The sequence below is a fragment of the Ruditapes philippinarum genome, unplaced genomic scaffold (genome assembly GCF_026571515.1).
Source record: "Ruditapes philippinarum isolate M1 unplaced genomic scaffold, ASM2657151v2 ctg9714_1_1_1_1, whole genome shotgun sequence".
NCBI lineage: Eukaryota > Metazoa > Mollusca > Bivalvia > Venerida > Veneridae > Ruditapes > Ruditapes philippinarum.
In genome coordinates, this window is record NW_026864054.1 from 264 (window position 1) to 25,482 (window position 25,219).

Genomic DNA, 25,219 nt, shown 5'->3' on the forward strand with positions numbered 1-25,219 from the left:
GACAAATATCAAAATTAAACAATAAAACACAGAAAACCAAATATGACAATATTTAATGAAATACAAGCATAGAATTACAGTTAAAGTCACACAAGGTATTACATGATTATGTACCTTATTGTATATATACAGTAGACTAGAGGAGATCTAAACTATGGGTATCATACTTGTAATGCTATAAAATGTCAAAGTAGTTACTATGGTAACACTCTGATTATTCACATTAAGAAAGTACGTACCGACAGACTTGGGTGAGGGTTCTGGCTCCTCGGGTTCCATCATGCCGTTGTGGAAATGATTATAGTGATATGACAATCCAGGCCGAGTCTTGTAACGGGCATTGCACACTAAATATAGTAAAACCCTTGTAATATGCACATTAAATATAGTAAAACCCTTGTAATATACATTACAATTTATATCTCCTCTATTTTATGAAAGCTGTTTTATTTAAGCAAGATGAAGTCTTGATTCATCATCATTAAAATTGCTACCTTTACAAAGTTTTGACAGTAGAAATATAAACAAGAGCTGTCGGTAGGACAGCATGCTCGACTATTCTTAGTGCTTGATAGTAAAAAAAATGCCTGATACAGTTACCTCCTCCTGTTTACAGGTTGGGGTCATGATGGTGAACAAGTGTGCAAAGTTTCAAAGCCATATGTCAATGGACTTTGAAAATATTTGAACTATTACAAAAACTTTAACGTAAATTCTAAGTCGAAAAAGGGGCATAATTCTGTCAAAATGCTTGATAGAGTTACCTCCTCCTGTTTACAGGTTGGGGTCATGATGTTGAACAAGCGTGCAAAGTTTCAAAGCCATATGTCAATGGACTTTGAAAATATTTGAACTATTACAAAAACTTTAACGTAAATTCTAAGTCGAAAAAGGGGCATAATTCTGTCAAAATGCTTAATAGAGTTACCTCCTGCTGTCTACAGGTTGGGGTCATGATGTTGAACAAGTGTGCAAAGTTTCAAAGCCATATGTCTATGGACTTTGAAAATATTTGAACTATTACAAAAACTTTAACGTAAATTCTAAGTCGAAAAAGGGGCAAAATTCTGTCAAAATACTTGATAGAGTTACCTCCTCCTGTCTACAGGTTGGGGTCATGATGGTGAACAAGTGTGCAAAGTTTCAAAGCCATATGTCAATGGACTTTGAAAATATTTGAACTATTACAAAAACTTTAACGTAAATTCTAAGTCAAAAAGGGGCATAATTCTGTCAAAATGCTTGATAGAGTTACCTCCTCCTGTCTACAGGTTGGGGTCATGATGGTGAACAAGTGTGCAAAGTTTCAAAGCCATATGTCAATGGACTTTGAAAATATTTGAACTATTACAAAAACTTTAACATAAGTGGTTACGCCGACGCCGACGCCGACGCCGACGCTCGGGTGACTGCAATAGCTCTACTTATTCTTATCGAATAGTCGAGCTAACAAAAGTGTGAACAATAGTACCTTTTGTCACATTTGCCATCAGAAATATATACAATATATACATTAGAAAAGACTATTACCTTCACATGCATATGGCTTTTCTTTCTCTTCATCAATCTTCTCCTTATCTTCTTTCTCAACTACCTTCTTCTTACGACCTCTACCACCACCCTATATCAAACATAATAACATATATATATATATATTAGGGATGGCAACGAGTAACCGGTTAACCGAGTACTCGATCGAACGTCCGAATATCGGTTAACAAAATTGATATTCGATTACTCGGAAAAAATGTATAATTTCTATTTTATTTGCTATTTAGACAGTTTGGTGTATCCAATTAGTTCAAAAATTCGGAGATGTGCATATACCTTCATAAATACCTGTTAAATACAATCACAACTTCCTTGCAGAGGTGCGAAAAATGATACCATTAATTTAATGAGGCGATCAACAGTTTGAAACGCGCACATGTGTCGCTTACGTCATCCAGTCTCTTATGATATTTAGTAACCTTTAATTGTGTAACACAATGCAGTTTGTACCCGAATCTTGTTTTAAGGTAACATTTTTGAAAACAACAAAGGGCCGTATTGCTATTATGATATAATAATTAAGGTAATATTTAGACCCGGATAAACTTTCGTTGCCGCCGATCAGTCTATTTTATTACAAGAAGAAAAAGATGTTTCAACTGCTAAACATGTTTTAAACTTGATATTGCACTTAATTTAATTAAAATGTTCTAAAGTATAATGTCGTTGATTTAATTTTAATTAATTTGTCTCCTTTGCAGTCCTATCTATAGTTACGAATTCTATGAATGTAAATAGAAAACGAAAGTAGCATGCGGACGGTGTTGATATTGTGTGATAAACTTTGAAGATCATTGGAAATCGTCCGAGTAACCGAGTACTCGATCGGAAAAATGACCGAGTACTCGAGTATTAATTTTGGTATTCGTTGCCATCCCTAATATATATATAATATTTGAATTATTAATAAGATAACTAAAAGTTTAATATTTACTTTTTGCAAGTTGAGATGTTGAGAATTTTAAAATGAAACTTGTGTTATAAAGACAAAAAATCAAGAAAACACATTTTTAAAAAAAAAATAATTTTTGAAACAATACTTCATTTAACCGCTTAAGAGTAAGTGGCAATAATGACATATCTATGCCATCAGTATGCTCTTAGTATCTATGACCCGAAACTGTTTTGTTCCTGAAATTCTTAAATAAAGGTTAAAATATTTAAATAATGGTTGAATGATAAGCATAAACATTATTCAAAAACTCATCAAAACAACTGCATCAGAACTTTACTAGCAGACATCTGTCATCAAGATTGGATCAGTACCTTGCCCTTGCGTTTTCTTTTCTTGATGTATTCCTGTTCAAAGTCACTGATATCTGATTGGTCATCACACATTTCCCCGGCATCTGGTGGCTCCATGTACTCGTCATAATCATCATACCACTTGTCCTTGCTTGTCTCACTCTTCAGGTCTCCAAACTCTTCAGTTTCTGTCCTTGCTGCAGGGTTTTCTACTGTACTTATCTGATGCATGTCTGAAATAACACAGTTTTCTTGAATAACCACTACCATCTACTACTATACACTAAATTGTTAATAATGGTATTAATACATAAATAACCTTTATCTTTTTTTCAAATAAACACTCCACCATTACATGTACATTCTGTTTATACTTAATATAGTCAATCCTGATGTCCATACATAAATTTAATCCTCATTTTGTTTTTACTTTTTTTTCAGTTGTTTTTTTCTAAAACTGTTATAATTCCAAATGTTAAAATATTAATGTTTTCTGTACAAAAAAAATGGAGACCTTTTTCAGTTAAAAAAAAAAAGAGGAAAGAATATGACTAACCTTACCTACAAAACATATCTAACAATTTTAACTTGAATCTTGAAAATTGGTACTGTCAACAATGACTTTTTCAAAATGTGTTTAAATTATCTATATGTAAGGTGTAATTCTTTATACATGTATATGACTTACATAAACAATAAAGACAGAATAGATATAAAGCAATAATTGAGTTCTGAACTGTTCACAAAACATCATTACAACTGGTTGATATAGTAACAAAAACATCATATGAAGGTTCATATAGTAAAATAATAAAATGGACCTCATCTGCCTGCCACCTAAAACGGTTCCAAAAAAAATTAGAGCAAAGCATGCAGTTATAAAAAATGTGATGCATAAAACAAAACATACTCTTCATGCAGTATTACACTTCATACATGGCTGTAACTCATATGACATAGAGAAAGAGTTACAACATTTTTGCACCAAGCCGATGATATACTGGCTGTATGAGACAAATAACATCTAGCCATATTAATACCTGAATGCAATCTTATATTAGTCAGTACATCAAATAGTACAATGCAGAACATGTATTCATCTTCCTTCAGAAAGACAAATATATTTTGAGGGTTTTTTTATGCAAAGACTCTGTCTTATTCAATTGATGATATAAATAAAGAATAGGTAATTGTAAAACATGCATGCCCACCTGTAAGTATGTCTGAAGTTATATGCAATGTTGTTTTTTTAACTTCTGAGCCTTCAGCCCAAAATTCAAAAGGGATCCTCTATTGCCCAAGACCAATACACCTGTGAAGCTTAAAGGCCAAATGTCCATGGGTTGTCAAGTTACTAGTCAGAAATCATTTTGCCATACAAGGTCAATGTGACCTTAACCTTTGACCCTTTGAAACCAAAATCAAATAGGTCATCTACTGGCCAAGACAAATGCACCTGTGAAGTTTGAGGGCCAAATGCCTTGTATGGGTTGTAGAGTTATTGGTCCGAAAATGTTTCAACCAAAAGGTCAATGCGATCTTGACTTTAGAGCCCTTGACACCAAATCAACAATGCACATGTTAAGTTTGAAGACCCAGGGCCCCTGAAGTGTCGACTTATTGGTCAGAAACTGCTTTGACATAAAATGTGACCTTGACTTTTGATCCCTTGACCACAAAATTAAAATGGATCATTTACTTGCAAACACCTATGCACCTCTTATGTCTCAGGACCAAGGGCCCATGGGTTGTAGAGCTATTGGTCAGAAACCGTTTTATATAAAAGGTACGTCAATGTGACCTTGACCTAGTAACCTTAAAAACATTAGTATTCATTTACTGGTCATGATCAATCGTCATAAGTAGTTTGAAGTTTCTAGGCCCAAGATTATTATTGAGCAAAAATTGATTGGTCTACAAACCTAGAAGTGCAAAGCAATATCCCAAGAGGGTCCTAATAAGACATTACCAAAACAACTCAAGTATACCTCTTGCATAGAAAAACCTATTGTATTTTCAAACAAGAGGGCCATGATGGCCCTGAGTCGCTTACCAGAAACAACTGCTTTTAGGAATGTCAATATATTCTAATATTAAATTTGAGCATAGAATAAGTTTAAACCATAATTTGAAGAAATGCCATTACCTGGGGTATTTAAGCTTTAGCTTAAATGGGGCTGATCAAATTAATATGAGCAAACTTGATAAACGACTACCTAAGATTGCTACAAAGTTTGGTGGTCATCTATCAATTATTTCAGTAGGAAATGATGTTTGAAGGTTTTTTCTATTTTTAGCTTTAACAGCCTCTAAAAGGGGCCAATCAAATTAATATGAGCAAACTTGATAAAAGATTACCTAAAAATGCTACAGACAAAGTTTGGTGATCATCCATTAATTAGTTCTGTGGGAGAAGATGTTTAAACGTATTTCTATTTTTAATTTTGGCTGCCCCTAAAAGGGGCTAATCAAATTAATATGAACAAACTTAATAAAAGACTACCCAATAATGCTTACAGACAAGGTTTGGTGATCATCCATCAATTAATTTTGTAGCAATAGACGTTTAAATGTATATCTATTTTTAATTTTAGCGGCCCCTAAAAGGGTCCAATCAAAATTATATGAGCAAACTTGATAAAAGACTACCCAACAATGCTACAGACAAAGTTTGGTGATCATCCATCCATTAGTTCTGTAGAAATAGACGTTTAAAGGTATTTTTATTTTTAGCTTAAGCGGCCCCTACAAGGGGCCAATCAAATTCATAAGAGCAAACTTGATAAAAGACTACCAAAGAATGCTACAATCATCCATCACTTAGTTCTCAAGAAATAGACATTTAACAGTATTTCTATTTTTAGCTATAGAGACCCCTTAAAGGGGCTTATCAAATTAATATGTGCAAACTTTATAAAAGACTACCCAAGAATGCTACAGACAAAGTTTGGTGATCTTCCATCAATTAGTTCTGTAGAAATAGACATTAAAAAGTATTTCTATTTATAGCTTTTGCAGCCCCTAAAAGGGGCCAATCATAATAATATTAGCAAACTTGATAAAAGACTACCCAAGAATGCTACAGACAAAGTTTGGTGATCATCCATCAATTAGTTAACTAGAAATAGACATTTAAAGGTATTTCTATTTTTAGCTTTTGCGGCCCCAAAAAGGGGCCGATCAAATTAATATGAGCAAACTTGATAAAACACTACCCGAGAATGCTACAGACAAAGTTTGGTGATCATCCATCAATTAGTTTTGTAGGAGAAGATGTTTAAAGGTTTTTCTATTTTTAGCCCTAGAGACCCCTAAAAGGAGCCAATCAAATTAATTAAGCACACTTGATAAAAGACTACCCAAGAATGCTACATAAAAAGTTTGGCGATCATCCATCAATTAGTTCACTAGAAATAGACATTTAACGGTATTTCTATTTTTAGCTTTAGCGGCCCCTAAAAGGGGCCAATTAAATTCATATGAGCAAACTTGATAAAAGACTACCAAAGAATGCTACAGTCAAAGTTTGGTAATCATCCATCAATTAGTTCTGTAGGAGAAGATGTTTAAAGGTTTTTCTATTTTTAGCCCCTTAAAGGGGCCAATCAAATTAATATGAGCAAACTTGATAAAAAGACTACCCAAGAATGCTACAGACAAAGTTTGGTGATCATCCATCCATTAGTTCTGTAGAAGAAGATGTTTAAAGGTTTTTCTATTTTTAGCTCTGCTGACCCCTAAAAGGGGCAATTGGAATGACATGAGCAAATTCAAATGTGACTGTCACAAGGATACTACAGACCAAATTTGAAGTAAATCTGCTAAGTAGTTTCAGAGAAGAAGATGATTGTTGAGGCATGATGACGGACGACGGACAATGAACACCGGAGCATCCCCCTTTGATACTAATAGCTCACACAAGACTATTCTCAGTAATTGATAGTAAAACTGGATGTAGAAATTAACAAAAAAAAATTTCATTCAAAAAATACTTAACATTATAAGATCAGAGTCTTTCTTATTGACTAAGGAATTTTCAATGTTCACAAAGGTATATTACTCAGTCAAAATCCATGCCAAAGTTAAGGGCCTAGCACAGTGACCTCAACTATGACACAAAAGACCTGTTTTAAGTTTCAATAGTTCAGTAGTTTTGAAGATTGATGTTGCATGCAAGACTTTAAAATGGAGTTTCCCAAAGGGCCATAATTCTGTCAAAATCCATACTAAAGTTATGGGCATTGGAAAGTAACCTCGAATTATGACATCAAATAAGTGTTAACAAACAAATATTCTCAATGGTTGCTAAGATATGTTAAAGAAGTTTCACATCAAACTTTAACCAAAGTATTACCCTCACATAGACATGTGAGTATGATAGCCCCACTATTCTTCGAATAGTTGAACTAAAAATCAAAAACACTTAACATTATATAGGAATTTTGCAGCAGATTCTGAAAAATTTCTATGGAATCTAACATTTTGCTTTATTTCCTCAGGCAATGAAATACAGTCTCTTTGCAATGTAACTAAACAGCAAAGCTGTAAGCTCATATAATTAAGCCAGCATTTTAATATTAGAAGACTCGATTAAAAAAAAATTGATTAAAAGTTCAGCAATTATCATATTATCAGCTGTTTATATGTTGATTTTTCAGCTAAAATTACAGATGAAGAAAGATGTTAGGTGCTGCTGAGTTCTGTTTACTACATGTAGCTGGATTTTATTGAAATAAGCTCCATAACTGAACTGGTTTGGTAGAACAAACCACCTCATTATCAAATATTTAAAATCAACTCTTACAAGTAAATAATGCTAATATTATAATCTTTCATATAAAATATAAGAAGATCTAAACTTTAGACACATTACAATGAATCATTGACAACAAATAATGAAATCCAAGGTAATATCATATACAAGTATTTACAGTGCTCAATTTCAATATTATTAAATGACAAAATGAGACTGTGAGTAAGAGAATATACATGTATATGCCTTGATAATAACATCAACTAATGAGACAACCCTGCTATTAAGACCACTTTGGTCCAGTCAAGTTGATGGAGGGTTTTTACTGTATGCAGTGACAGCTAGTCTTGATATTATGAAATTGAAAATATTACTGTGTCTTTTTATTTTATAAGCTCATCAATTCATTTAAAGGGAAGTCAGACTACTCTCTCCCTTACCAGTTCCTCCCCTGATGTTTCCTCCCTGATGGTTCTCTCCCTATTTTGGGAAGAGAATATTCTGTCATTCATTTAAAGCTTCTCTCCCACAAAAAATGGGTCTAAAAAATCAACATATCACCTTGGCGCAAAAAGTACTGTTACTGACATTTTTAAAATTTTACAGAAGACACAAAAAACTGATTTGTTCGAACAATATGTATTTTAATCTTCAAATACTCCTTAATAAAATATGTTTCGATATTTATTCTGATGACAGCCGAACATAATTCTGGAGAAATTTAATATCAAAGATTAAATTCTCATTGACCAGGTTTCAATATTAAATGGTGTAAACAATTCATCTATCAAATAAGTATTTAATTTTTTTGCAAAATAAATGTGCAGAAAGCAACATTAAACTGCTCTGAAATTTATTTTCTCAATTTACTTTAGACAAAATTCCAAGTTTTAAGACATTGTTTCATTAAGAGTCTAGCCTAAGGGCAATAACAGTAAACTTGTGGTCTAAATATGTGTTGAGTGGATTATCAATGGTCTCAATAGTGGGGCCAAATAAAGAATAAAACAGTCAATTTGGTGGTATTTAAATATTCTAGAGGTAAAGAAGGAAAAGCATTATATTTTGGAAGTCACAAGCCAAAATTAGCAGTACCCGACTCCCATACTTCCATTAATGGAAGCCCTGAGATGACATACATAAATTAATAAATCTTATCAATGGTGTTAATTGCTCCTTTTAAGCCGCTATAATTTATTTCAACGCAAGTCGGCAATGTATTACACATTACCTGCACAAACAATGCAACATGCAAGTGTACAGGCACCTACTATTACACACAACATTAACTTCTGTTGGTTTCAAATCTTAGGTCTCATTGTTTTTCGCAGAAATAAAGTCCTTGCAGAAATAAGTACTCATATGGTAACAACAATCACATCAACACTGTAAAGTTCATAACTTTCTGTATTTACTTGTTGCAGAACATCAGTTTCTCATTAGCTTAGTAGCTGGAAAATTCCTCAAATGTTAAAAAAATTATCATCTACAGCAGACTTTGAACCTACACCTGTCATAAAGGGAAAGGCAGTTTACCTTCCAGTAATCAGTATTCCAAAATAAAGTAGCAGAAACTATTATGGTTTGTATGACAAACTCTCAAGCAAGCATCAGTAGATGAATTCAAATATAGTCAAAGCCTTAAACTTAATCATTATTATCTTCAACATAATATACATGTATTATGTCTGCAATTAAACTCACTAGCCTATACTGTTTAATCCTAATCAAAAGCAGGCATGCTAAATTAAGCAAATTTGTCATATTAGAATATTACACCCCACGGTTCAGTGTTATAAAAAACAACTGCATATTAACCAAGTATTAAGACAATATTGCAGGCCAAGTGTAAGCATATAATACCTGGCTGTACCACTTCTTGTCGTTGTTTACGTCTTGGGGTACTAATCTCTGTAAATGTACAAGTCTAGCCAAAACATTCATATTATAACTAGACATGGCCCTACAAGCCTACATCAATGTGTTATTCAAAATTATAATCATTCTGATCTAAACAAGCCTCATTCTGGCATCTACATACTGACAAACTCAACGTTTTATAAAACAGTAAAACATATAACACAATAATACAATTAAGACTCAAAAATAAATTTACATAAATACTTATGCTAAAACAAATTTTGAACAAGAAAAACAGAATACAAACATGTATAGGCTAAAGAATAACAATGCTTTTTTAGACTACAGTAGGAGCTACATAGTATTCTTCAGATTGACGATTTTAATTTTAGTCATCTGTGATATTGCTATTTATTTCATGGAATGTGTCAAAAAAGATGTACGAAAGGAAAAGCCATAACATTATTAGCAATTATTGTATGTACCTGATTCACCAGTCTCTATTTCACTTGTTTTTGCTGTACGCTCTTCAGGGAACAAGAAGTAATGGCGTTTCTTTTTCCATCTTCTCTCTGGATACGAGTATATCTGACCTGGAAACTTTCCTAGTAAAACAGATGTTCATATGATATTTATAGAAAACTGTTAGTTATTCAGAATTATGGAAAAAACATCAACATCTACATCAAAACACCATCTGTTTATAACCGGTGAATTTATCAAACTTTTGAATTCTTGTGATAAAACTGAGCTCATTAAATTATCACAGTTCATCAAAAATGCTCTTGCTTTAAGAAATTCAGTATTAACTGTAGAAAGATAACTCTGATATCTATTCCATTTCCTTATATACATGATAAATTGTTTTGATTTATATGCATAATTGATAAATATGTATTCAAATTTCTAACGTTGCTGTAAAAAAATTAGTCTGGTCTTAATGTATCTCACGTTTACATATATATTTATCTATACACATGTACAAGATAATGAACTATGTGCGAATCTGAATAAATTATCTGTTCTGTTTTTCTGTAAAAAACAAACCTCATTTTCATTTTTCATCACTTTCATTATCAGTAGAAAAATGATATCATTTGGGGTTTAAAAAACTGACTTTCATTTAAAACATTTTTTTTTCTTTTTGCATTCGCCAAACTTCTCAATTTTTTTTAATAAAGACAACTGTGTACAATAAAAACATGTAATGATCTAATCAAGTCTGTATACAAGGGCAGAACTTGGATTTGGTGTTGCATGCTACAGAAAGGCATATATCATTGTATATGCATGTAAGTAACAGTAAATAAATTTTTAGGTCACTTAAACTCTGCAGAACAGGCAAAAATCAATACAATTCCGATTAAGTTAGAATCTTACTCACCTGGTTGCCTGTGCCTGTATGTATGCCATAGATCTGTATGACTTTGAGCTACACCAGTTTGTGAGTCAAGGAATGGCAGTCTCATTTTACGATCATTCTTTAATCTAACATTGAAGCTTGCAGCTTGTTCTATAGCATCATTGTAATAGGCATCAGAGCCCCCAATACTGAAACACAAACATAGTGCAGATCCTTTTTTAACAATTAAATTAAATCTAAAGTCAAGCAGAGTGACATCGTGTTTTCATTTGTATGGCCTAAGGAACAATGACAAGAAAAGGAATGCAGTCCTGATACAGAAAACAAATCTTTTTTTGTTTAATTTATATAAATAGTTTTACGACAAAAGCTTTTGGTGTGTTTAATTCTCCAACAATCATCAATGTGTAATTTAGATTGATGGGTACCCATGATGACAATAATCCTAATCCCTACAACTAAACAAGATCCTGTTAAATGAAATCCTTTTCTTGTTTGGAAAGGGTCTGCTCTTTGAGCTTGCTATTACATGGACATGCCAATGCTGCAATAAAATTACCCCACTGGGCTCAAAGTGCTCCCACATGATTCACCTGAAATACTATTCACTAATTTTTGTAGTGAGGAAGAATACAATGTTCTAGTATGAATAAAGCAAAATGTTTGACCATACCATATGATTACGGGATTGACCTTGGTTAATTTGTGCAGATGGGTAAGAAAACAGAACCAATGTGCCTCTAACCTTTTTATAAATCACTTTTTTTAAAGATATTGACTTTTGTGTTCAATTTTATTAAAATATTAAAAAATAAAATTAGAAAATAAATAAAAGCATTATCTTAATTATAAATATAGAAATCATGACAACAAAGATGTTCGAAATAAAGTACATGACTTAAATCGTTTCCCAAAAATTACGTCATTTATATAAGAGGTCTCGCATAACTCCTTAATGTCATGGCTGACTGTGATATTTCACAGTTAAATTATTGTTCATTTAAAATTTAAAAGAGAAAAACCAAGACAGAAATATCAATAATAATATTTAATTAGGTTAATAAATGATCACGAATTATCACTAGATAACTGCAAAATTGGTCAACACTAATAAACTATAGAATGATATATTAATCAATCCACAAAGAATTACTAATCATTATAAATATTTACCAAAACGCAGTACTAAAATAACTGATTGCAATAAAAACTTATTGCTAAACCAAGTGGGCTAGGGTGGGTGGGCAAAAAAGAATAGAACGTGATCTCGACTACAAAATAAGTAACAGAATGGCGAGCAAAAGCAAAATAACCTATATATAGGTAATTAAATAACCTATCAAATTCAATAACACACATTTCAATTAATCCAATCAGAAGTCTAAAAAATAAACCGTTGACCAACGAGATAAGCTGATATAACCAGAGGTCAACTCGATTCAAATAAAAACTTTATCATTCACAAGAATTAATCGATTTTAGCAGGTATATTAAAATACGCTAAATAGGCAACTTTAATGACAGTGTTAATATTTTAATACTTTAAAATGTATAAATCAATATTAAAATAATTTTAGTTAGGTTTCACAATGGTTCTGCTTCAAACTTCAATGCCGCATCAGATGAAATACAAATAAAAAAAAAAAGAAGCTTAAAAAATTTTGGAAACCAAAACTAAAAAATTGACTGCTTCACAACAGGTTAACAGGCTAAGATTTAACAAGTGCTATCATTGATGGAAAATATTGTTGTGATATATCGAGAGACAAATATTGACGATACATTGATATATTGACTTTGACAGTAGATACAAAGAAAAACATTATATATGTGTTATAAATTGGGATCATAAAGTTATTCATGCTTGTATTACACATTACAAATACTACAAACTAACAGAAAGTTTGTTTTTTCTGTTATTTTTGTCACTGACATTTGAAAACGGGTTTGCCTAAAATACGAAAGTGAGATTTTTGACGAAAGTGAGCGAAAGTGAGCGAAAGTGACTTTTAAAATATTAATTGTAACGTTTTAATAGACTTTTACAATAAAATTGTAGTTTGTAGACGTATATTATTAGAAATTACTTATATTTATTATGAAAAATAATCATAATGATGATTTATTCGGTTTTTATTTGCATAATTTATATACACAAATTCTTATATCTTCCTTTCGCTTACATTGAAAAATACGAAAGTGACTTATAAAATATAAAATATACCATTTAAATTGAAATTATTTTTACTATTATTGCACAAAGTGGAAGTATAATATCAGAAAATGATAATATTTACTTTCAAAGATAATCATTATGATGATTAAATCGCCATTTATTTTGCATAATCTATATACACAAGTTATAAACAGAGATCTTCCTTTTGCTCGCATTGAAAAATACGAAAGTGGTGCAATTAATTTGTAGACGTACAATATCAGAAGTCAATTATATTTATTTTCAAAAATAATCATTATGATGATTTAACCGCCCTTTATTTGCATTACACAAGTTAACAGATCTTCCTTTCCCTCACATTGAAAAATACGAAAGTGACTTCAAAAATGTCAAATATAGCGCTAAAAGACGCATGTTTTCAGAAATGAATAAAATATATTAAAAAAATCATTATGATGATTTAATATCCATGTATTTTCATAATTGCTGTATACCTGTTCTGATATCTTACTTTTGCCCACATTGAACAATACGAAAGTGACTTAAAGTCGGACGAAAGTCAATGTCAATATTCACGATATTAATGTTTTTTATAATAAAAAAATAAATGAGTCATTTCCATTATTATTCATGTTTTCATGGTGATTGACCTATAATTGATGATGAAAATGACTAGCACAAAATATAAAAAAAAATCCTAACTTATAAAAAGATTGAACTTTACCGATATATATATAGTCAGGTACGTATATTAACATACGTACCTGATATAGTACGATATTTATAGAAAAATCTGTGGATTACTTATTTCCTTTTTTCATAGTGAAATATTATTTTAACATAATGATGGGAAATTCCAAATTATTTTTCAAATTAACATGTACATTGCTCATCTACACCTGAATGAGCATAATAACTGCCACTTTAATCCGTGCAAGATATCTATGGTGGTGCAGAAGAAAGGTTAATTTTCAAACATATATACAACTATTCACATAAAACTTACATAAGACCATTCCATTTAAGAATTTCAAGAGACATTATAATAATGAGAAACACAGTCAAGACCTATTACTGTTAGATTATAATCAAACAGTATATAATTACAATATAATATATAAACAGAATATTAAATGTTAGGTAACACCATCGTTAATCAAAAATTAAAAACTGCCCGAAAAAGACGATGTAAGAAATTGAGAACTGTAAAAAAAAAATAATAGTTACTATAGCTTATAACATACGTCTACAAACTGCAATATTATCATGAAATTCTATTTCAACGCTATATTTGATATTCTGTAAGTCACTTTCGTCAGGCTCACAGTAAGCGAAAGGAAGATCAATGTCTGAGCTTGTGTATAAATATTATGCTAATAAATGAAGATCATATTGATTAAAGATACTAGTTTTGATAATATACGTCTACAAACTGCATTATTAATATTAAGTACAATTAAAACGCTATATTTGATATTTTTAAAATCACTTTCGCTTAACATTGAAAATACGAAAGTGAGCGAAAACAAGATCTCTGAAATTGCTATATAGAAATAATGAAAATGCATGAATATTAAAACCTCATAATGATTTTTAAGTATTTTTTATTCATTTTTGAAACTATGTGTCTACAAACTGTTGTATTAATATAAATTCAAAATAAACGGTATAGTGAATGTTTTATAAGTCACTTTCGTATTTTTCAATGTGAGCGAAAGAAAGATCTAGATGTAGTTGTGTATAGAAATTATGCAAATAAATAGCGATTAAATCATCATATATATAATGATTATTTTTGAAAATGAATATTATCAATTTCTGATAGTATACGTCTACTTAGAGAAATTTTAGTAAAAAATCAACTTAACCAGTATATTTAATATTTCATATGTCACTTTAGTATTTTTCAATGTGAGCGAAAGGAAGATTTCTGAACTAGTGTATAGAAATTATGAAAATAAATGGCGATTAAATCATCATAATGATAATTTTTAAAAATAGATATTATCGATCAAATTCCAAAACTATACGTCTACAATCTTTTATAATTATATAGATTCAAATTAATCGCTATATTTGATATTTTGAAGTCACTTTCGTATTTTTTCAATCTGAGCGAAGGAAGATATCTGAACTTGTGTCTAAAAATAATGCAAATAAATAGCGATTAAATCATCATAATGATTATTTTAAAAATAGGTATCATCAAGTTCTGATAATATACATCTACAAATTGTAATTTTAGTAAAAATTTCAATTAAAACAGAATATTTAATATTTTATAAGTCACTTTCGTATTTTTCAATGTGAGCGATAGGGAAATATAAAAACTTGTGTATAGAAATTATGCAAATTAGTAGCGATTAAATCATCATTATGATTATTTCTGTTAATAAATATAATTATTTTCTAATAATATACGTCTACAAACTGCAAGTTTGTTTTAAAAGTCTATTAAAATGTTATAATTACTATTTTAAAAGTCACTTTCGCTCACTTTCGCTCACTTTCGTCAAAAATCTCACTTTCGTATTTTAGGCATACCGTTTGAAAACAGAGTTTAAATTTCAAGTTTGCCAAGGAAACAAGAAAAAGGTAACTTCTCTTATAAGCCAAAATAGAGATATATTAATTTACAGAAATAAAATATTTTTTAGCTTGTATCGATATGTAAAAATGTGTATCGATATTGTATCGGATGATAAATATTGATGGTAAATCAATATTGCGATGTTCAATGCACTAGATTTAATCACAGGCAAAGTAATTAAATTTTTAACGCAACTCAATATCCTATAAATCTAATTTAAATCTATCTATCTATCTCAAATTTGTATGTAAGATAACATCTGTCTGAGACTTCGCTTTGAAGCTTTGCCTTAATTTCTTATTTACAAAATGAGTGGGTGGGGTCAGAAACTCGGATGCAGATTACTGGATCATGAAAGAAAAAATGTTGCACTATGTTTAAAACACAAATTTAAATTAAAAAAGAAAGACTTCAAAGACAATATATCAATAAACCTTTTCTGAATCGCATCGTATCGGAGTGTTATTTCTGTCATTTCTATTTGGATTTTTGCGTTGTTTTTCGCTTTGTTTGATAGAAAATAAATTTTGACGAGTAGCTTCCCTTGATTGCAGGATAAGTTATTTCATAAATTTATAATTTTAGACACTCGATAGAAATTTATAGTGTTTTTTTGTTACTTGTAAATATGTAAATTTAGCAAATGTTTCTTTATGACTAAAGAAGCTTGAAAGATTGAAATGATAGACACAAAGTAAAATCTAGATTATTATCAGATGATCCCCGGTAATGATGCTTCTTGAATAAGCGTCTGACAACCTAGATTGAAAAGGAAAACAAATAAAAGAATAAAGTATGACAGACTCTGATTTAAAAGAACAGGGGAATCGTTTTTTTACCGCAAGGAAATATGATGAGGCCATTGGATGCTATTCAAAAGCCATTGTGAGTTTATAAATGATTTATAATAGCTTATGTTATAAGCCAGTCGTCCCAGGGCCAGACCCAGGAAAGCAGTATGGACTAGTATGGTAGAACAACTCAAGGCAAATAATTCCTAGTTGTTCTTTACTTTTACTTTTCAGTGACAGATTAGCAGACTGTTTTTATTTGTAGTGATTACAGGTGTCAGACATTTTCAACAGACATGCTGTTTTGTTAAAAAACAACTTAACAAGTCAAATCGGCCCCAAGTCAGATTGGCCCTAATTCGAATCTGTCCCAAAATTAGTCAAATTTACCTCAAAACTATCTAAATCGGCCCCAGAATAACTTTTGTAAAACATTCTATTTTGGATTAAAGAAGTTTATTATAACTGCAAATTGCGTGTAAAAGTAAATGCAGTAATAAAAAATGTCATGATAAAATTAAAATGAAAGAATATATCATATAGTAAAATTGTTGACTTTTGAATATGTTTATTAAATGTTTCTGCTTGCAGCTATCATGTGAAACAACTTTCCTCAACAGTATTGTTGAAGAAAATGTCTAGTTCTAGTTCTACATCATACTGCTTTAAAATCGTTTATGATCACTCTAAGCAGGTATACATTGTATACAATTTTAAGAGACAGATATGAGATACAAGGGAATCCGGGAACCAGTCCCTAGCTCATATTGAATAGACCCCTTGGTTCTTTAACATGCCCAGTAAATAGGACTGATACATGCGAGGATTACCAGGATTTCTTACCAGTACACCTCTAGGTAGGTGGGAAACACTGAAAGTGTCTCTGAAAAATCCCAAGGTTATAACCCGGGATCAAACCTTGGACCTCAGGAGTGATATTGAGTGATAATCAGTGGTCTAACCAATTGAGCTATCACGCCACCACCAGTTTAACCACGGATTTATATTACAGGGATCAGACACTCCCAGTTAACCCTATATAAATGCTTTAATATCTTGTCGTGCGCCCGATAAAGGTACATCGATCGATAATTTACCGGCGCTAAGCGTAAATGTCCCTTTCGCAACGGATACCTACTTTACAAAATACCATATTACTTTTCCATTTATTATCCGATTTTGGAAATTTAAAGTTTATTTTGAAGAAAAATACTTGTTTAATTCAAATATCTAATTTATTTTTTAAAGGTACAGTTTATCTGTCCGCAACGACGGTTAAAAAATTAACTTGACGAAATCCGCGATAAATTTACATTTTTTATATAAAAAGCAGGTATTTGAAATTTATTATTACGATACCATAATACTTTCAGTTTCAAAATAAAAAAGAAGCCGATGTAAGTTATTCACAGATGATCAAAGATGCAATATTTAAGATTTATTGGGTTATGTAGTCAAATTTATTAACGCACAATTGTTTTACGGGTAATGTATTGCGGCCTTTACACGTGAAGAAAATTTATTAATTTTTTAGTACAAAATATTGCCGAGATTGTCAATATTGCCATATTCATAGAATATTTAAATTTCATTCATCATTTGTATCATTATTATTTTTTGTAAATCTGTTTTCAAATGTCGGTGCAGTGAAGTAGACAATCATCGTAACAGTAAAGTTCTCTCGTGTGGCTGTCTCGATTCCGGCCTTTTTAATGTCACTCGTATATTTTAATCCGTATATTTTAATTATTCTTTTTATTTGAATGCCTGTAGAAAGATATTTAAGATACTTTTTAATGTAACGCTAGAAAAACAATAAAAATCTTTACAGTTTGAGTCAGTATTTTGCGAAAATAAAAGTAACTGTTGATTATTTTTTACATGTCGCTTAAATTTCTTTCAAGTTTAATTACTTTTGAAGGGGGTAAGTGATAATTAAAAAACTTTATTTCCAAACTTTCATTACCAGGTTACATGTGATAATTGCAACACTCAATCTTCAAAAACAAATAGAATTTGAATGTATATTTTGTGTATGCGCGGTCTTTAACTACAGTCCATGGCATATATGTGGTAAGAAAATGATTCTGAAGAGGATATATATAAATACAATGTAAATCTATTTTCTTTATTAACATTTATAAATGAAATTGAAAATATACAACTAAATTTGTATAGTCCTTTCTCTGAAAAATAATGAAAATAAACATGTGATAAATAAATCATTTGACGTGAATTGTTAAGGATAACCATGAAAAAAGTATGTTTCAAAATAAAAAATAATATTATAAAACAGCTGTTCTCTATGCCAATCTAATGAATTCATCTATAGGAATGCTTGTCTAGAATGGTGTGAAAATATATTTAATACACTTATTAGTAGAATATTTACTATATTTATACTAATATATAGGTAATCAAATAAAAATGTACAAATCATTTGGAAATAATTCACAGAAATAAAGACACATTTCAAACGTGAATTTCTTTAAAAGTTTTTTAGCAATCAAGAAACATTTTTTTGCAATGCCATCATTAAACCATGTAAAAAATAATTATCTTATTCTGAATCGCGGTAAAAATTCGTGCTTGAAGTAAAAGGGCGGCGAAGTGTAGAGAGTATGCCTAAACAATAGGCGAATATTTTTTAAATTAGGTACTTTTTAACTAAGCGTTGCAGCGTTCTATCAGCATATTTTCATATATTAATACTTTAGCGACACAAAATAATACTGCATCAATACATTCATATGTGTATAATTTTTCACAAAGCTGCAATAACACCACATACTCCGGTGAAAATCTGTCATATTTCGTACTCCGCGCGTTCCGCCATCTCATTCTGTCCACCTTTATCCGATTCTGCGCATGCGCGCGACGGGACTTTAAGCTAAACGAAAGTGTCCGATCCTTGTAATATAAATCCGTGGTTTAACTAACCAATGGTATTGAGAAGATAAGCAGAGTAAAAGTGTAAAGAAGTGTCAGTCATCAATACTTTGTGTAAAAGACAACTCATATACAACAGTTATACTGTGTTTCCTATGTTGTTTATATTTTTTAAGTACATGGAAGATTGCATTGTTTTATTTAGACAATAAATAGAGCACTAAAAAGTGTTGAAATCCACAAAGATGTTCAATATATACATGTCTGCATATTCTTGCATAGCTCTTAAGTGTCATGGCAGACATTAATGTCAATGTAACTAATGTTTTGCAGTGACCTACTTAGTATTTTGATACTTGAAATGGTGTAGAATGATGTTGAAATATATGTTTTATTGAATAATGAACAAGAATTTATTATGAAAAAATTATCTGCGAATTAAAATGAGGTAAATTTGTGTTGTTTTGGTTAGATTTCGCAATGGGTATGATAAAAAACTTTAAAGTTTAAAACTTAGAATTTGAAATTAACATGAACTGGGGCACATAAAATAGAAAAATATGCAAAAGATGATAAAGAAATATACTCAGAATTGAACGGAAAGTTAAAGTTTCTTTGGTAAAATTTCGCTGACAAGTTATTATTGGTCTGAACCAACATCAAATGGCAAACAGATCTAAAAAAAAAAATTCTTTAGTCCTGTCATGTATAAAAAACTGCAGGGAAGTCACATTAAGATGAGAAATCCATATTGATGAAACATATCCTAGCACGTCTTATCATGGTGATAAACAATATCTTAATTTTCTTAGGTATTAAACTTTCAGCTCTTTATAAGATGTTGGTAACACTTTTTCACTGATATGTTGATCAAGTTGTAACTCATAGAAAAAAGGAGGCCTCAGCCTCTTTTTATGCCCCAGAAGGGCGGCATATTAAAATCGCACCTCTGTCTTTATCCATCTGTCTGTCTGTTCATCCCCACTTCATACGTGTCTAGACTGTAACTTTGTCATGCATTGAAGGATTTTAAAATGTCAACTACATCAGGACGATGTGTTGCGTCCAAGACCCTTGTCCGAAGGTGTTAAGTTTGCTATAAATAGCACTTTACTTCACAAGAACAATATTAAGAAATAAGTTACTTTCATTATATCCCCAAAAACAAAGTTTGGGGGGGTATATAGGAGTCACCCGGTGGTTGGTCGGTCGGTCGGTCGGTCCAGACGTCCGTTGCATTTTCCTTGTCCGGAGCATAACTTGAAGACTAATGGTTGGAATTCAATACAACTTCATACAATGGTCAAGCACATTGAGAGGAAGTGCAGTGCACAAGAACCATAACTCTATCTTCACTAATTACAGAGTTATTGCCCTTTGTTACTTTTCCTTGTCCGGAGCATAACTTGAAAACTACTGGTTGGAATTCAAAACAACTTCATACAATGGTCAAGCACAATAAGGGGAAGTGCAGTGCACAAGAATCATAACTCTATCTAAAGTAATTTCAGAGTTCTTGCCCTTTGTTACTTTTCCATTGCTTTCTTTTGTCCGGACCATAACTTGAAGACTAATGGTTGGAATTCAATATAACTTCATACAATGGTCAAACACATTGAGAGGAAGTGCAGTGCACAAGAACCATAACTCCATCATGACTCATTATAGAGTTATTGCCCTTTGTTACTTTTCCTTGTCCGGGGCATAACTTGAAAACTACTGGTTGGAATTTAAAACAACTTCATACAATGGTCAAGCACAATAAGAGGAAGTGTAGAACACAAGAACCATAACTCTGTCTAAAGTAATTACAGAGTTATTGCCCTTTGTTACTTTTCCATTGCTTATTTTTGTCTGGAGCATAACTGGAAGACTAATGGTTGGAATTCAATACAACTTCATACAATCATCAAGCACATTAAGAGGAAGTGCAGTGCACAAGAACCATAACTCTGTCTAGGGCAATTATTGAGTTACTGCCCTTTGTTACTTTTCCATTGTTTTTTCTTGTCCAGAGCGTAACTTGAAAAGTGGTATTTGGAATTCAATACAATGTCATACAATGGTCAAGTATATTGAGAGGAAGCACAGTGCACAGACACCATAACTCTTTCTTGACTCATTTAAGAGTTTTTGCCCTTTGTTACTTTTTAATGTCCAGTGCATAACTTGAAAATTAATGTTTGGAATTCAATGAAACTTCATACAATGGTCAAGGGCAGTGAGATTAAGTGCAGTGCAGAAGAAGCATAACTCTAACTTGACTTATTACAGTTATTGCCCTTCGTTACTTTTTTGTCCAGTGCATAACTTGAAAACTAGTAGTTGGAATTCAATACAACTTCATACAATTTGGTCAAGCGAAATGAGAGGAAGTGCAGTGTACAATGACCATAACTCCATCTTCAGTATTTGTAGAGTTATTGCCCTTTGTTCCTTTTCCTTGTCCGGTGCATAACTTAAAACTTATGTTTAGAATTCAATGCAACTTCATACAATGGTCAAGTGCAATGAGAGGAAGTGCAGTGCTCAAGAAGCGTAACTCTTTCTGGACTTATTACAGAGTAATTCAATAAAACTTCATCAATGGTCAACCATATTGTAAGGAAATGCAACATACAAAAACCACAACTATCATTAAATGCCCACAACCATAACTCTATTTCAATTCTTTAACAATTATTATTCTGTAACTTGTAACTTCCTCATTTCTGAAGCAGTCTTGCGGGGGTATTAATCACATTTAGTGATAGTTCTAGTTCTCTTTTCTTTTCATAATACCTGCATGCTTAATAAAGCTTTTCGGGGGCATTCATCACTTGGGTGATACCTCTTGCTTAAAAAGAAATTCTTGTATGATTTTGTTTTTATCAAATTGGGAAAATGTGGCACCGGTTTGTTTGCTCATTCAGAAGCAGATAATAAATTTAATTGTTGTTACACCAACAGAGAATGTGCGTTTATAAAAAAATCATTTTCAGTTTTTCGCACATCCAGTCTTCATGTAATTACCATTTGTTTAATAGTTATTTTGTTATTGTGCCAAAAGATAAGTATAAACATTTTTTTAAGTCTAAATGTAAATTATTTGAGGGCAAATTTTATTCTGTAGGATTTTTAGTATTCAGTGTGATGAACATTCTTATAATAGAATATGAATAACCAGGACTGTAGAGATTGAAAAGTGGAATAGAAATTTGATAAGTAAAAAAATATCTAAAATCACATTTCAGGCGAAAGAAATAAGTTGTAGAGTAGATGATCTTTGATGTCTTATGATCTTTCAGATTAAAAATCCATACACAGCAACATACTTCACAAACCGAGCACTTTGTTACATAAAACAGAAACACTGGGAGAATGCAGTACAGGATTGTCGTAGAGCTTTAGAACTGGATAAAACCCTGGTCAAAGGTCATTACTTTATGGGACTTGCTCTTACAGAACAAAATCACCATGATGAGGCTATAGCTTGCCTAAAACGAGGTATACTAGCTTACATGTATATAATTATAATTCTTATTACAATGTAATTGTGATCTTGTTTAAGATTTTTTCAGTGATTATTCTTTTATTATCATAGTGCAAAAAGCAAATTAAAATTGCTGTTATATTATATACATCTGTTTTATTTCATGCTTTCCAGTGTTTTACTGTAATATAACAGATGATTATATTCTGATAAACCACTAGTGAAATTTATAAAATATAATTTTCACTGTAGCCGGACTATATCTGAATGCGGATGAAAAGAATATCATAACTAAATGAAATAACAGACAAAAATAAATGCCGTCATACGTAAATGTTGCTTCTTTAGGAAAAGAAAGTCGGTGTCATCATACATCATGTTAAAAATGTAACAAAATTAGAGAAATTTAACAGAACTATATTTCAAAACTGATGATGTGACGTCATGATTGATGACGTCATAAGGGAGAATGCGCGACGTTACGCGGCAAAATCAGTACAAAATACTTAAAATCCCTTAAAAAGCATGAAATAAAAAGAAAATTTATTTGTTTAACATATAAGATTGAAATATATTTCATTCGTGAACACCAGCTATTATATTTTCACTCGTGGCTACGCCACTCGTGAAAATATTGCATCTGGTGTTCACTCAGTGAAATTATATTTCAATCTTACATGCAAAATAAACAAATATCCTCTATATATTATATACATCTGAATAAAATGTAAGGATGACTAGATTTGGATACAAATAAATTACAGTTTAAAGAATATAAATGTCCATTCTTAACTATTCTTTTGATATCAATAGCAAATGAACTAGCTAAAGATTCAAGAAAGAATTTTGGAGATGATATAACTAGTGCTCTAAGACTTGCCAAGAGAAAAAGATGGAGTCAGTTAGAAGATAAACGTATACAGCAGGAAATAGATCTACAGTCATATTTAAACAAATTGATTAGGGATGATATTGAAAGGTACATGTACTAGAAATAAGTTAAAAATACAGAATTTGAGCCGCGTCACAACAAAACCAACAAAGTGCGTTTGCGACCAGCATGGATCCGCGCAGTCTGATCAGGATCCATGCTGTTCGCTTACCAACCCTATTACAAGTAGAGAAACTGATAGCGAACAGCATAGATCCTGATCAGACTGCGCAGAGCGCAGGCTGGTCTGGATCCATGCTGGTCGCAAACACACTATGTTGGTTTTGTCGTGACGCGGCTCAAATTTTATATATTATTTTGATTATGAAGGAAGCTATAAGCTTATAGACACACAATGTAATCCAGTCCTGGAACCAACCACTTAGCAATGGATGTTTTGTTGCTGATGGAAAATGACCGTTTGCCCCTGAAGGTGTTTGAACCCACACTGTGTTCAATCCTTAGATTACTAGTCTGTTAGTCTGTTCATGGTAACAACTCAAACATGCTATCTCTTGAAAAATCTTAAATCCTTTAAATTACTATATTAGTTATCTATATGTTCAAAGTATAATATGTAAAATTAACACATTTTGTTTCATTGCAATAATGAACCTTTTGGTATTGAATGGCAACAGCAGGAAAATTTAAAATTTTTAAATTTTTAATTATTTGGGAAAATATCTTATATTTTTTTTGCTTTAAATTTTAAAAATTTTTACAATGCCCCCAACCCCAAACCTTGAATTTTTGTTATTTTAAAAATAAATTAAAAAGATTTTTTGGTTCATTGGTTTAAAATTTTTTTGAATGGTTTCCCCTTTTTTAATTTTATAAAATTTTTATATTTATATTCCCTTTTTTTATTTTCCCAAAATGGAAAATTTTTTTTAAAAGGGAAAAATTTTTTAAAATTTACCTTTTTGCCTTTTATGCAAAGTATTTAAAAAAAGGGGGTTTTTGGGAGGTGAAAGTCAAAATTTTAAGGTTTTTAAATTTTTTCCCCTTAAAATTTCCCTTTTTAATTTTTTTTTAAAATTTAAATTTGCATTTTAAAAGATAAAAAAAACTCAAGCAGCCCAGGGAAAATTTTTTATTATTTTTTCCAATTTTGGAAAATTTTTCCCATTTGGAGTGGGACAGTCCCTTTTTTTATTTTTGGGGGAAGGGTTTTATTTTTATTTTCCCAAAAAAAAATTTTTTTAATATTTAATTTTTTGGTCAATTTTTACGTTAGTTAAAAGGGGTTTTTTTAAAAATATAAATTTTAAAAATTTGGCCTTTAAAAATTTTATAATGAAAAATATGAAGGGGAAAAATTTTTCACTTTAAAAAATTTTAAATTTTTCCCCAATTCAACCAATTTTTTTAAATTTTTTAAGGGGGAAATTTTTTTATTTTTTGGGTTTTTTTTACTTTAGTAATTTTTCATTGTAAATTTTAATTTAAAAAAAGTTTCAAATTTTTTTTTAAGTTATTTTGTTGGGAAAAAATACAAAATTTAATTTTTATTTTTTTATGACCCATTTTAAAATTGGGGCCCAATTTCTGTTAAAAATTCCCAAAATTAGATTTTTCCCGAACTTTTCTTTTTTCCC

At 31.0% G+C, this 25,219-nt stretch overlaps 2 protein-coding genes across 3 annotated transcripts; one reads left to right on the forward strand and one right to left on the reverse strand.

Moving 5' to 3' along the window:
- Nucleotides 1-239: 239 nt before the first annotated feature.
- Nucleotides 240-16,125, reverse strand: LOC132724286 (zinc finger protein DPF3-like; the record flags this gene model as incomplete). 2 transcript variants are annotated; one of them, XM_060709119.1, is given in 7 exon segments in its annotated part: nt 240-347; nt 1,531-1,621; nt 2,818-3,029; nt 9,413-9,460; nt 9,895-10,014; nt 10,794-10,960; nt 15,973-16,125. In XM_060709119.1, coding segments are annotated over 7 exon segments (787 nt in total), but the record flags the coding sequence as incomplete, so codon positions are not given.
- A 152-nt stretch (nt 16,126-16,277) lies between these two features.
- On the forward strand, nt 16,278-23,690 carry LOC132724288 (E3 ubiquitin-protein ligase CHIP-like). The gene is made up of 3 exons (XM_060709121.1): nt 16,278-16,423; nt 22,506-22,704; nt 23,504-23,690. The coding sequence occupies exons 1-3, from the start codon at nt 16,334-16,336 to the stop codon at nt 23,680-23,682; spliced, it is 468 nt and encodes a 155-aa protein (XP_060565104.1). The 5' UTR covers nt 16,278-16,333; the 3' UTR covers nt 23,683-23,690.
- Nucleotides 23,691-25,219: the final 1,529 nt, after the last annotated feature.

What these genes read in the sequence shown, in the direction of transcription:
- LOC132724288 (XM_060709121.1), top strand. Translation starts at nt 16,334, where the DNA reads ATGACAGACTCTGATTTAAAAGAACAGGGGAATCGTTTTTTTACCGCA. An exon ending in GATGCTATTCAAAAGCCATT is followed by an intron (nt 16,424 to 22,505) that starts GTGAGTTTATAA and finishes ATGATCTTTCAG; the next exon opens with ATTAAAAATCCATACACAGC. An exon ending in TATAGCTTGCCTAAAACGAG is followed by an intron (nt 22,705 to 23,503) that starts GTATACTAGCTT and finishes TGATATCAATAG; the next exon opens with CAAATGAACTAGCTAAAGAT.